The 12,009-nt window shown below is 42.9% G+C and overlaps 1 protein-coding gene across 4 annotated transcripts in view; it reads left to right on the top strand.

Annotated features, from left to right (window-relative positions):
• The window catches only part of LOC100742170 (pumilio homolog 2), a 68,121-nt gene that overhangs the window by 5,189 nt on the left and 50,923 nt on the right, over positions 1–12,009 (top strand). For 3 of the 4 annotated variants that reach the window (XM_012394525.3, XM_012394529.3, XM_033318366.1), the window contains 2 exons: positions 268–417; positions 8,746–8,878. In XM_012394525.3, coding sequence (XP_012249948.1) covers positions 268–417; positions 8,746–8,878 — 283 coding nt within the window. The remainder of the gene's footprint in view (positions 1–267; positions 418–8,745; positions 8,879–12,009) is intronic. The other variant, XM_012394528.3, reaches the window with a different exon arrangement.

Below are 12,009 nucleotides of genomic sequence, written 5' to 3'. Positions count from 1 at the left end.
GAGAGGTCTGTCCGCGTTCACAGAGGAAAAACGAACGTGAAAACAACCGGGAGTGGTGTGTATTCAGTGCCGGCTGAATCGGCGTCCGCGCCCCGACGCCGCCGTTCGACGTACGATTCACTTATTTTTCAACAACGTATCCTCAACATTCAACGAATCTCCTCCAAGATAGCCTCGTCTACCGGATAGTGCGTGTTAAAGAGTGTGTGTTCGATTTTTCGTTCGCGTTGTTGGTGTACTACGGGGTTAACGGTGAATCTCTCGAAGGTGACGCGCCGTGCCGAGGGTACCTTGGAGACGGTGGAGAGTTTCGGTGTAGGGTACGGCCAGGGAGCAGGTACGAGCACAGGCGACTGGATGAAACCACCGGGGGATCTTTTCCTTTACTGCGACATGAAGGATTTGGGGGCCGACATGGTATTTATTTCAGTTCAATTACACTTTTTTATTTTCAAGTTTTTCGTATTTCTGCTTCTCCACGCGACACGAGTCGCCGAACATTGCCAATTTGTAGGTTATGTTTCGAAGTCTTTTATTCCACAATGGAAACCTCCATGTTTATGAAGCTTTAGGGGGGAACTTGACTTGGTTGTACAAATCACTGTTGCCGCTCATGTATCGTAACTTAGTTAAAATGGGTATTATTCGTCAGAGAAAGCCTTTGCAAATTTGGAAACTTTGTATTATCACGATTTTATTTCATTTATAACCTTTTTATTGCTCATCTTACACTTAATGAATATAATAACGAATACCGTGTGTAACGGTGTATTTTTATCTTGTGTCTCGTTTTCCTGTTGGCGTTGTTTTTGTTCATCGTTCTTTCGGTAAAAAAAATATTTCAATCAGTGGTGTTAAATAATGATGAATTTTTTTGTTTACTTTATTTAAATATAGTGTAGAGTCGTAGTGTATCTATCAAAATATTTTGTGTTTACGTTATCTGATAGTTGCAAAAAACACTGTTTTGTTAAAAATTAGTACAACTATATTTTCATTGTTACTTATGCAGTAATTGCATTGACAAGTTTATATTGTCAGACTAACATTCATAAACAAACGAGTACTTTGTTATATTATTAGGTTTTATGCCTTTTTCAAGGATACTTCAAACTTTTTATGAAAAAGCTGATAGCTTCGTTTTATGGTAGGTCAGAAATGTCCGAAAGAATGACTTTAACCTTTTTATTCAGTTTTTATTCATCATTGATATAATTACAACTCGTAAACAACATCCTTGTTATTGTTATTTAAATGGATAGTTTTGCAGAAAACGAACGAATTAATGATCAAGTTTAAGTGGTGTGCAATCATTAGGAAAGCACTTGCAATACGTTAAATTATATCAACATCGGTGCTTTCTTTTGCATCGATCCTAGATTGTTTACTACGATCGAAATACATTCGTATACATTCGTAAGTACATACTTGATATCGCGTAACTATCAAGGTAAAATTTTTCGAAACTATCCACAAGTGAAATTGATGACTATCATCAAATACCGTAAAAAAGAACGGATGATCTGAATCGTAAGCAGGGATAGTCGTACGAACGTGCTCTCGCATGGAGGTATCCTACAGTAACTCAGCCAATCAGGTCTTCGAATTCGCTTAACCTTGTAATATAACAACGAACCATTAGCATTACCTTGTATCTTTACGACAAAAGGATGGCAAGTTTTCGAGCCGTGTTTATTTTAATGGGAACTAGACAAAACAATGGGTTTCGAACGGTCGTGTTATAAAATGATTAAATAATTCAGAACTGTCTCGACGATGGGAAAGAGGACTCGTTGAAGAAGAGGGGAAAGTTTCTCAATACGATAGCTGTAAATTTGGACCCATGGAGCGCTGCCGGCACGTTTCAACCATAGAAAAAATATGTATCTAGACGTCCGAACTGAATCTTTGCAGCGCTCCGCTCCTTCAACTATTTCTTCATTGTTTATGTCCTCGAACTCTACAGTAAAACGCCCGGAGTTCGGAGTTCTATCCTTCCTCTCTCTCCTTCTCTTCTTCCCTTGAGCTCTTTGTCTTTCTTTTATACATAAGCGAGCAAACCGGAGGTACGGGAGAATGTTCGCGTTGTTTTAGGTTAATGTACTTTCGCACGAACTAAGAATGTTTCACGCGGTGGAATTGTATTGTATAATATTAAAAACGTGTTTCGTCTTCTCGGAGGATTTCTTCGTTTTGGTCCGATTATCAATCAGTTTGTTCCTTTCGCATCCTGTTAGATTATGAATACCGTATTTTGTCCGTAGCTATTCTTTTTTTGTACGAGGGCCATGTTGTTTGGACCGGTGCCATTTAAATTTATACGGCTTTATGTTTTGCATGTTTCCCCTTGCTTGTGGTTCCCCCTTTGGGTGCACCTAATCGATTGAAATACTGTCAGGGTCTTCTCTGGACTGTCGTGACACATGTGAATTGTGCGTGTGCCGAAAAACTCAATGGAAAATTTTCACTTTGATGTTCGTCATTCATGTTTACAGTTTGGTAATATAGGTCTGATAATATCGTGACGATTTAGCCATTTCGTTTTAGAATTTACGAATATAATTATTCAAAATTACTTTACATAGTTTCAGAATACATTTTCCATTGTATATCGTAGTAAAATGCCCTTACCAGTCTTTCTACTCGATTCTTTACGCTGACGACGAATTTCGTCGCGGAACGTTTCATTCGACTCGCGTCGAATGTTTTTATTTGGCTTACCGACCGAGACGCCGACTCGGACGAGCTTCCCTCGAAACCGTGTGCATTAACGATACTGCATTGATAAAATCGTAAAGAATAAATACATTTATCCGTGAGCCAGATGCACGATGCCGCGCTTCTCTTGCACTAATACAAACGGCAAATATGCCTGGAGGTGATATTGATTTACGTGAGTCACTCTATCTCTTCTAGTAGGTTCGAGGTTCAGGTTTGACCTTACTTGCCACAAAATGTTTTCAATTAGCCTCGTCATTCGCATTGCCACGCTTTCGATGGCAGATACATATACCTGGATGGCAGGTAGTCGTAATTCGACTTTACAAATCTCTGGTAAAAATATTACACACGAAACGTTTTCTGATGTAGGATGTCCCGAAGAAAGTTGGTATTATAATCCTCATGGATTATGGACGTGTACATTGTAAAGTATTACACATAATGTTACAACATAAAAATATCAGGTTGTCACCTCGTTGCAGCGAACTTTCTCTTCTCTCTGGCCGACAGTAACAGATGGTTATGGATAGTTATGCAGTTAACGCCCACGGTTCGCAAGCCTCTCCACGATAATCGTTACACAAGATCAGTGTCGCTCTTCGATTATGTTGCATCCGTGCTTCTCTGCAACGCGTTAACTCTCCTTTGAAAGAAACGGTAAACATCTCACGCAGAATCTATCCAAGAGACAAGAACCGTTCTCCATTGTCTTCTCTATTTTTGGCGGCAAATTATCAGGCTGTTTCCTTTTTATCCAAATTCTCGTTTTGTAGTCGCGCTCCATGAGAGTCTCGTCTAGACGCGATATTTTCTCGCGAAACACAGGAATCCTCGGAAAAAGTAAACTATCGTCGACAAAATATTCGGACTTGAATCATGGCCAACATTATGGTTGACTACGCTGACCGGTAAAGACAGGACTGGTAAGAAACAACTCCCACGCGCGCGCGTTATCGTATTCTATTCGCGATAAAAGAAGAGTGAAACCAGTTTCCGGTTTCTTAAGTGACGTCAGCCTCGAAAGAAATGTTCTGCAACGCTATGCAAAGGAGTTATTAAGCAGTGGATAATCTGTTTTCCTGAAATGACAATATGAGACTTTTTGACGATAAGGGAAAGCCGTCGAGGGAAATGTTTATTGACATCGGCTTATATGTCTGTGAACTTACGCAAAGCGTCATCGATAATCGATAGTTGTCGCTGATTCGAGTCTCGAAGCGAGTGGATAAAAAAACAGGATTGCATGTACTGATCGTTTCAATTTCAATAATATTTCTGTTCTTTCCTATTAAAATTCGGAATAATTCGTATGTTGCTTGTACTTTCATTCTTAGAACATTGGATACCAGTTTTATAAATTTCCTATCGTACATATAAATAAATTGCATAATCTTTTACATACTTTCAGAGTGATTTAAATTCAGATGTTATATGTGTATGTAGTATGCAAATTATCGTATTAATAGCTGGTGTAATCGTCTCGTATCGTATAATCAGTTTCTCTAATGTTGTACTTTCACCTTGTAGAACTTAAAGCGTAATTCAAAAATAGATATTCATGAAATCTTCGAATCGTCCACGAGTTCGAATGATTTTCTCCTCTGGAAATTTATCCGGATAAAAGTCGATCGAGCTTTCCCGGCTCCCTTCGACCGTTAGGGGTGAACAACTCGGACTGTGTAGAATCGTATCGTGGAAATTTATACGTAGAACGGGGCGGGGGGAGCAGTTCAATTTGACCAGCATTGGGTACAAAATTTTGTAGTGTTTCTTCTACGAACGTGGCGGTTACCTCGTCGGATAGTATTCCCTCGTTTATGCCGTAAAGTGACGTATCGCGTCGTGACTTGTAGTGACGTGACGCGCATGTCGTTGAACCTAAACGCATCGGTTACGCTTGCAGATTCGTCATCGGGAACAGCAGTGTGTAGTACACAAAGAAGAAGAAATTTATTTGTAAACGTCTCCTTCGCGCGGCCACGACTGTGGTAGCCCGTGTCGTATCGTTTCGAAACACATCGATTTGCGTATTTTGTTCTCCAGGATTACGTATCGCTTATCTAAAATTTCTACAAGCTAAACCATCGTACTATGCTTTCTTACACGAACGAGAATGTTGCTCGGGTTACTACATCGGTTAACCGATAGCGATGGCGTTAGCTACGAATTGCCAGATCCGCGCCGATTTCTTTTTAATTAAAAATCAAACCGGGGCAACAAAATGCAAAAACCACCCCCATCGCGCGTTCTTCTCTGTTTCGTGTCTACTGCGCACGCATTTGGCTCACGCAGGCGCACGCACACGCACAATTGGAGAAAGAGTCGAAAAGGGGTAGAGTGAGGAGGTCGAGGGAGAGATGAAGAAAGAGAGAGAACAACAGGGTTCGCCTCCCTCGTGCTGCTGATTCTCCGCGAGGACAGTGGCCGTGACCCGAGGCCGAGGGGCCTGGGGAGGGGTCGGTGGCCCCGTGGCAGTTTAGCGACGACATCCACGCTGCCGTTCCACTGGTGGGGGAACCTCGTGGGTGTGCGGGGTGAGTAGGGAGAGAAGTTGGAGTGGCGGCCCGCGTGGAGGGGGTTAGCTCCGTCGACGTATGGTGGGGTATAGCTTAGGGGTATAGCGAACTATCGTTGGCTTTGTTCAATGAAAGAGAGATCCAGTATTCTTTCGTCTCGTCTCATTCTCTGTTTCCTTTTGTACTCTTTCGTCCGATATCCCTTCGACTTGTTCTCTCGCTCGTTCACCCTCGTTTTTCGTCTCCTCGCAATTCTCCCTCCAACGACGTTGCGGCCAACGTGCAAAAGAGCTTCTGCTTCTGCTGCTGCTGGCCGGTTCGAATGGGTAGAACGATATTGTCCTCGTCTAGCGTACGAAAGATGACGACTGCGGCACGTCGTTTTACCTTCTCCTTTTTCCTCTTTTATCCCTTCTTGTTCCACTCTTCTCAGTCTTCGCTGAATGTGCAAAAGTTTTCGCTGACCGGTTTCAGGGGACGGAATGCTACCGTTTTCGTTCTGCTAACGAACGAACGGAATCAACGGGAATTATCATTTTCTCTTGTTTGTTTTCTATTCCGAATCGTGTTTATACTTGTTCGTTTACAAGCTAATGGGCTTGCGGTACACAGGAATCGTAATGTAGGGAATCACGGTGTGGAGAATCGAGAAGCCTCCCTCTTGGAAGTTTCTCGGTGGTGGAACGAGAAAATTTGCGATGGGTTTTCTCTTGCTCGTTCATTCGCTTCTCGACCTCTTCTCGTCCCTTTCTCCCTGTAGTCGTGCTTAACGTGCAAAAGCGTCTCTGCCGGCCGGCGACGCGGTCGATACTCACGGCGTATCGCCCCCGGTTGACCGAGCCTTACCCTTACCCTTACCCTTACCTTACCAAACCTTTAGACGTATCCTTCGTTCCACTCTGTAGCTCCGATTCGCATCCCATTTGTGTGCGTAAAAGAGAACTTCGTCGTGATTGTTATAATACAACGAAGTCGCCGGAACAGTGAAGAACGATGGGAATCACCGACGTACCCAGCTGGCTCGAGCACATCTTCCTGGTATATAAATCCTCGGATATAGAATTAAAAGTCGTAACGTGTAGCGTGACAATGGTCCAAAGTCTTTCAATCATTTTCAAACTTTGCTTCTCATTGCCTTTACGTAGAGTTCGTGTATCGCATGACGGGTACGTGCCGCGCAATCTGGAAAGTCATTCGAACGTCATCGATGCGCACAAACGGAGAATGTTGCTCGCCCAGTCTTTTCGAAGGATATTTTCGCTACTACGTTGTGGTCAAAAACAGTAACAGCAGCACTGCTGTGTTACAAAAGAGACAGAGAAAGAGAGTAAAACCATGACCCGGTGGAACGGCACGAAATACAGGTTGGGCAAAAATGTGCCGTAAGATGATGCAAACGAAGATTCGCTTTCCAACTTGATACGCGCGAATCATCAGCTTCGTGCGCTCCTTCGACGTTTTCTCCCGTGGGATTTCTAACCGGTTTCTAAACTAGTACAACCCGTTCGATTTTTTCTTCTGTTCCCTTTTATCCGCCGATTTGTCGAACTAGGTGAAAAGACGCACGCGTTTCGCCAGGAATCAGGCCTTAGAATTTCATGTTAGACCTCCAAGTTCTCACGTAGATATATTTCGTTCGTGTGACGTGATCAAACGTTTCTTTATCGGTGGTTTTTTACGACTTGCATGCAAAGCGATACACGCGTAGAATTGATAACGATTAATTCGTTGTAAAGGACACACGCTAGCATGTCTCGACACGAGATATAATTAATGCGCTTACAGATGCACCGTAGACGATAAACAGCGTCGTTTGATATTTCGTGGTTTATGTATTCGAACTGTTATACCCACTCGGTGAATGACGCACGATGCTATTGTACCTGGTATCGTTTGCTTGATCAATAAAATATAAATATCGCGTGTGTCTTCGTCGTGGAAACGCGTGAAATTTCGAATCCCTCGTACTCCCACGGTACTTTTTCTTTTTCTCTTTTTTTTTACTTTTAAGCGTCTCGTCGATGAATCATACTGATTCATCGAAGGTCTCGCAACGTGTCTTGTCCGCGTACCGATTAAATAATCTGCTACAACGCGCGATTTGTCCGAGCAAGTGTGAAATGTTTGCACAGAAGCGCCGTCGCGTCGATGCGGTAACGTTACGATACCACGCGTTGCGTGTACACGCTCGATTCCTTGGTATCGTTTTATGAACTACATACATACCACGCACACAGCAATCGAATTTACCAAGCTACCAATTCGCCAAACTTATAAAGTCTGCCGTCGCGCCCGTAAAGTCAGCTGATTTTACTTCGATTTCTTTGTTTTAAAAGATCAATCAGAACCCGTATTACAGAAGTCATACAGAAAGTACATTGATCGACTTTATCAATGGTAATCATTTGCTTTGAAGGTTAAATAGTAGTCGTATGTTGTAGAGTTAAAAATAAGATTTTTTTTAAAAGTGGAGTTAATCAGCTGGGATTTTGAGTGGCTCATATACGTCAGCGATAAAGGTGAAACGATAACTATATGCTACTTAATGAGCTAATTTACCGAGAGGGACGTTCGATTGAAACGCTTATAGAGATTCCGGGGAATCGAGTCGTTGACGTTTCACGATGAATAGTACTTGATGAAAAGAAGCGACTTGAAAGAAGAAACGAGGTAGCTTCGAGTGAATCGAAACCCATCCCTTCCCTTTTGGTACTTTCGTTTAACGATCCACGGACCAGGCGTGAGTGACGATGCGGACGAAAATGCATCGAGACGCCCGCACTCTTGAGCTGCACTGTCACCATCGCACGTGCAGTATACCTGCATCTAGGATCCCGCAATCTGCGGACGATGGTTCCCTCCATCCCCACCGCTTCTCGTGGTTACGTCACTGACCTCTAGTTAGGTGAGGTCGGGAACAGTGCAGCAGAGTTCAGGTCACGATGGAACGTAACGACTCACCTCCGTTTTCGATTCGAGTCTTTTCCATTCCTCCGTTGAGATTATCTTTTTGCGCCAAACTTTGCGATCCCGAACCAACTTGCCGCTCGAGAGAAAGAACGATGTCAATATTTGCGACTGCCGATAGAGAACCAAGTCACATTTCGACCATTGACACTGTACACACTTTTCTTCGTATCTCTTACGAGTGGTACACGTTGTGTAACGAAAAATGAAAGTTTTAAAGTTTATGAAAAAAGGGGAAGCTGTAGAAGCAGACTGGTCTGCTGGCACGAAGGGTATTTGCCAGATTCTTATTTTATTAAGAAAGGATGCATGTATACAAGGGATATCAAGCTCTGATGATCGACTCTGTAAACGGTAGATACGCTAATTTTAAGCTAGTCTCTGTAGTTGGTTAGTGTAATTAATACGATCGTTCGCATTTGTATCTTTCGTTGCACGAGGCGGCGCGAGCTCTTGGGAGTTTCGTGTCAGCACGCGCCGAGTTTGAAAATGTGTTCACTGACCCCGTGTACTTACGACCCGTTTTCTGATATTGTTTCAGATCGCTCCCTCGACAAAAAAGCTTTGGGGCGTGGACGAGGGCGGCTCCAAGGACGAAGGGGGTGTAAAAGGCGGTGGGATACTTCACTTGGGCGACCACCAGATGTGGCGAGATTCTACCTGGAGCACCTCAGGTATGATTACCTTCGGACTTTTAAAATTCAGAGAATAGCGTAATGTATATGTCGGAGTCACACTGATGATTTTTTGTACTTTGTGTTTAAAATTTTAATGTTTAGAAGAGCCATTGAAAATAAATGGCAGGCTTTTTTTATTATGGTAGAACAAGTTGCATTATAAGCTATAATTTGGAATATTTATTTAATACATTTTTTGGTTTTTTAATATTAAGAGAAAGTTATGCTTTATAAAATGTCTTTATTATATCTTCCTTAAAATAAAAATGTTACATTTTCTTTAAAATAATATATATGTCGGAGACAGGTTGGCATTTTGAGGCGTTCGATGAACCTTTACTTACTTTACCGTCGCGGATGTAGCCAATATTTATCAGTACGAATGTGGACACTACAAGAGGCTATGAGTAATGGTAATAGGATGGTCGAGATGATGGTGACAACGAATTCAGGTTCGATAACGAATCCACGGTCCACGGGAGGACAAGTATCAACATGCTACTCGATTCGGGTAACTTCCCGATAACTCAATCGGCAATTCATCCAACGACTCACTAACAAACTAACTCCCCTAATCCCAAAAGAGGCTGCCCTTATACACTCCTGTCACCGCTTCTCGGGTTAATCTTTGCTTTTAAGGAGAGCCATATAATCATTTCATACCTCTGTCAGGTACATGTCCCTCCCGTGACCGTGGCTACGTCCAGTGATCTGCCATGTCACTTCGAGCCTAAACCCATCGTCATAAAGTCAGATTAGAACATTAAGACTATTTCTTATTTTTATTACTTAAGGGCGGCTATAGTAAAAGTCTGGACTAGTGTATTGGGGTTTTTCCTAACATTCCGGACGGGAAATCCCGCTGTCTTTCCATCTCCGACATATATTTGTTGGTATTTATGTGTTTCACAGTCATGTTGGTTCCTATTACTTTCAATGAAACACATGCGGAAACGTTCGGCTCCATTGACTAACCGCAGCGAGTACACACACTGCCGGCGTGCTATCGAGCGTACTGACACGTATCAATGACAATAGGGCTGAGAATATTTGGAATAGGGTTTCGAGATGGGGATAATCCATGAACGGGGTTAATCGGAATCGATAATTCATGGATGGCAGGCATTAACGCTTGACCACTTTGTAGGTCCACTGTATCCGTAGCTTATCTATTCTATACGCGTTTTGAAAATCTCAGATGACCCTTTATCGTGTTTATTAATTGTCGTCCATTAATACCCAGGCTATCTGCAGCTTTCGTTCAGTCAGAGTTTGAATGGTTACCTAGCCTGACCCAGCCGGGCCATATATAAAGGCAGACTTTAATCTCGGCCGCGTTCATGCGTTCCGGCCGATGATGCCTCGTCGAAGTCCTTTAAATCCCTCGAAATATGCTGGTCTCCTCCAGACACGAAATTTAAGCGCGCGAGCTTTGATCGATATGGATTCGGTCGACACTACTCGTGGCTGATCGTTACATAATCTCAAAGGGTAAATCGGTTGTACTGCACGCGCTAATTTCTTCTCGAAAAAGAAAGCCGCGTGTCGTTGAGAAAGGAACGAGATCGCGTTGCGTGAGTCAGTCAACCGAAGGAACATGACCTACTGCGTTTTATGCTTGTTTGAGAAAATTATCGCGATAAAGAATATTTGCTATGATTTGTAGAACATTTTTATCTTCGCTTCCTTTCTTTTTTTGCAAAAGTTTCGAACGTAAAATATCTTATACGGACTTATATACATATCTATGGATCTCGATCCTTTATGCCTGAATATCGCTTTCTCCAAGTATGTACATATATTGATAGCAATTTAGAGTATATTGAGCTTATTAGTCCAGGTATTCGAGTATTGGCTTCTCTCTAATCGCGGTTAAAATAGAAGCAACGACGTCGTTCAACTGGCTTCTTTACCTTTGCTATTAGCGACTTCGATATTAGAATCGTTTTGTTTGTAAAAAAATAGATGTAAAAGAGGCGAAACGTTTTTACAAAGTCCATTTCGTACAGTGTAAATTCGATTTCTAATATATTCGTATTATGTAAATGGATTTTATTATTTACAAGGCGAACAGAGCTACGGCGTGTCCAAAACAACGAGCTAATGAGCTGATTCCGATTAACGCCGTATGCTCTTCGTATTGGTACAAAATGCGTGGCGAGTCAACGATCGTCGAAGGTCCTCGTCGGTTGACGTAGAATTCCCTGAACGTCTGATACGTATTTCAGGCCCGGTAAAATTAGAGAGAAGAGCGAATTATATAAAAAAGTCAAACGAAAACGAATAAAGACGAACGTCAGAGACTCATCGTCCATGGGGGAGGAGGGTACAACGAGATGCGAGCGATACCGTGTGTTTTACGTCGTGCACGCTTATTGATTGGTACAGCACCGAAAGAACAATATATAAATGCGAAAGTAGAAATACTTGTGTCTCCGCAGTTTCGAGCGGAATGTCAATAATCGATACTCTACCAAAACAGATCTCTTCCAATTGTTTGCTTTTACGAAAACCAAGGAAATCCACAAAGTCTTCTCCCTCTGTCTGTCTGTCTGCCTGTCTCTCTCTCTCTCTCTCTCTCTCTTTCCCCTTGCTTGTACGATCAATCGATACCAGCCAAGCTTCTGGTATTTTCGAGTCCGTGTACAAACTTCTCTATCTCTTCACCTCGGGAACCGTTTTAAACTTCTTGTTACCATTTAATCCAGACGAGTCCATCTTCCCTCCCGTGGTTGATATTTCGATTTCTTCCTGGTTATTCGTTGGTCGTTTCGTGTCGCTGAAAATCATCAGAATTTCTCGTCAATTAAACGGATTACCGCGGTAATTGGTGTAGGGAAAGGAAGGAGTAGAGAACGAGAAAGAGAAACGGAAAGAGGTTGTGCGTTGGAAAGGTTGCGCGAGGTTCTTTCTCGTTAAACGGAACCTTAAGTCGTACGGGGTTGTTGCGCGAGGGCGATGGTACCGTGGCGGCGATGTTGTGTGTGCAGTGTATGCACGAAACACCTGATTCTCGCGACGGCATGTACCGGCTTCCATGTGCACGCGGGCCGAGTTTGCATGTGTGCGTCACCTCGATGGGTGCAACGCGGCTGTTGCCATGGCGACAGACGCCCGGCATCAGCGGC

The sequence above is a fragment of the Bombus impatiens genome, unplaced genomic scaffold (assembly GCF_000188095.3).
Source record: "Bombus impatiens unplaced genomic scaffold, BIMP_2.2 scf_0091, whole genome shotgun sequence".
Lineage (NCBI taxonomy): Eukaryota > Metazoa > Arthropoda > Insecta > Hymenoptera > Apidae > Bombus > Bombus impatiens.
Note: the sequence above shows the minus strand (reverse complement) of the source record. Positions and strands in the feature narration are given on the sequence as shown.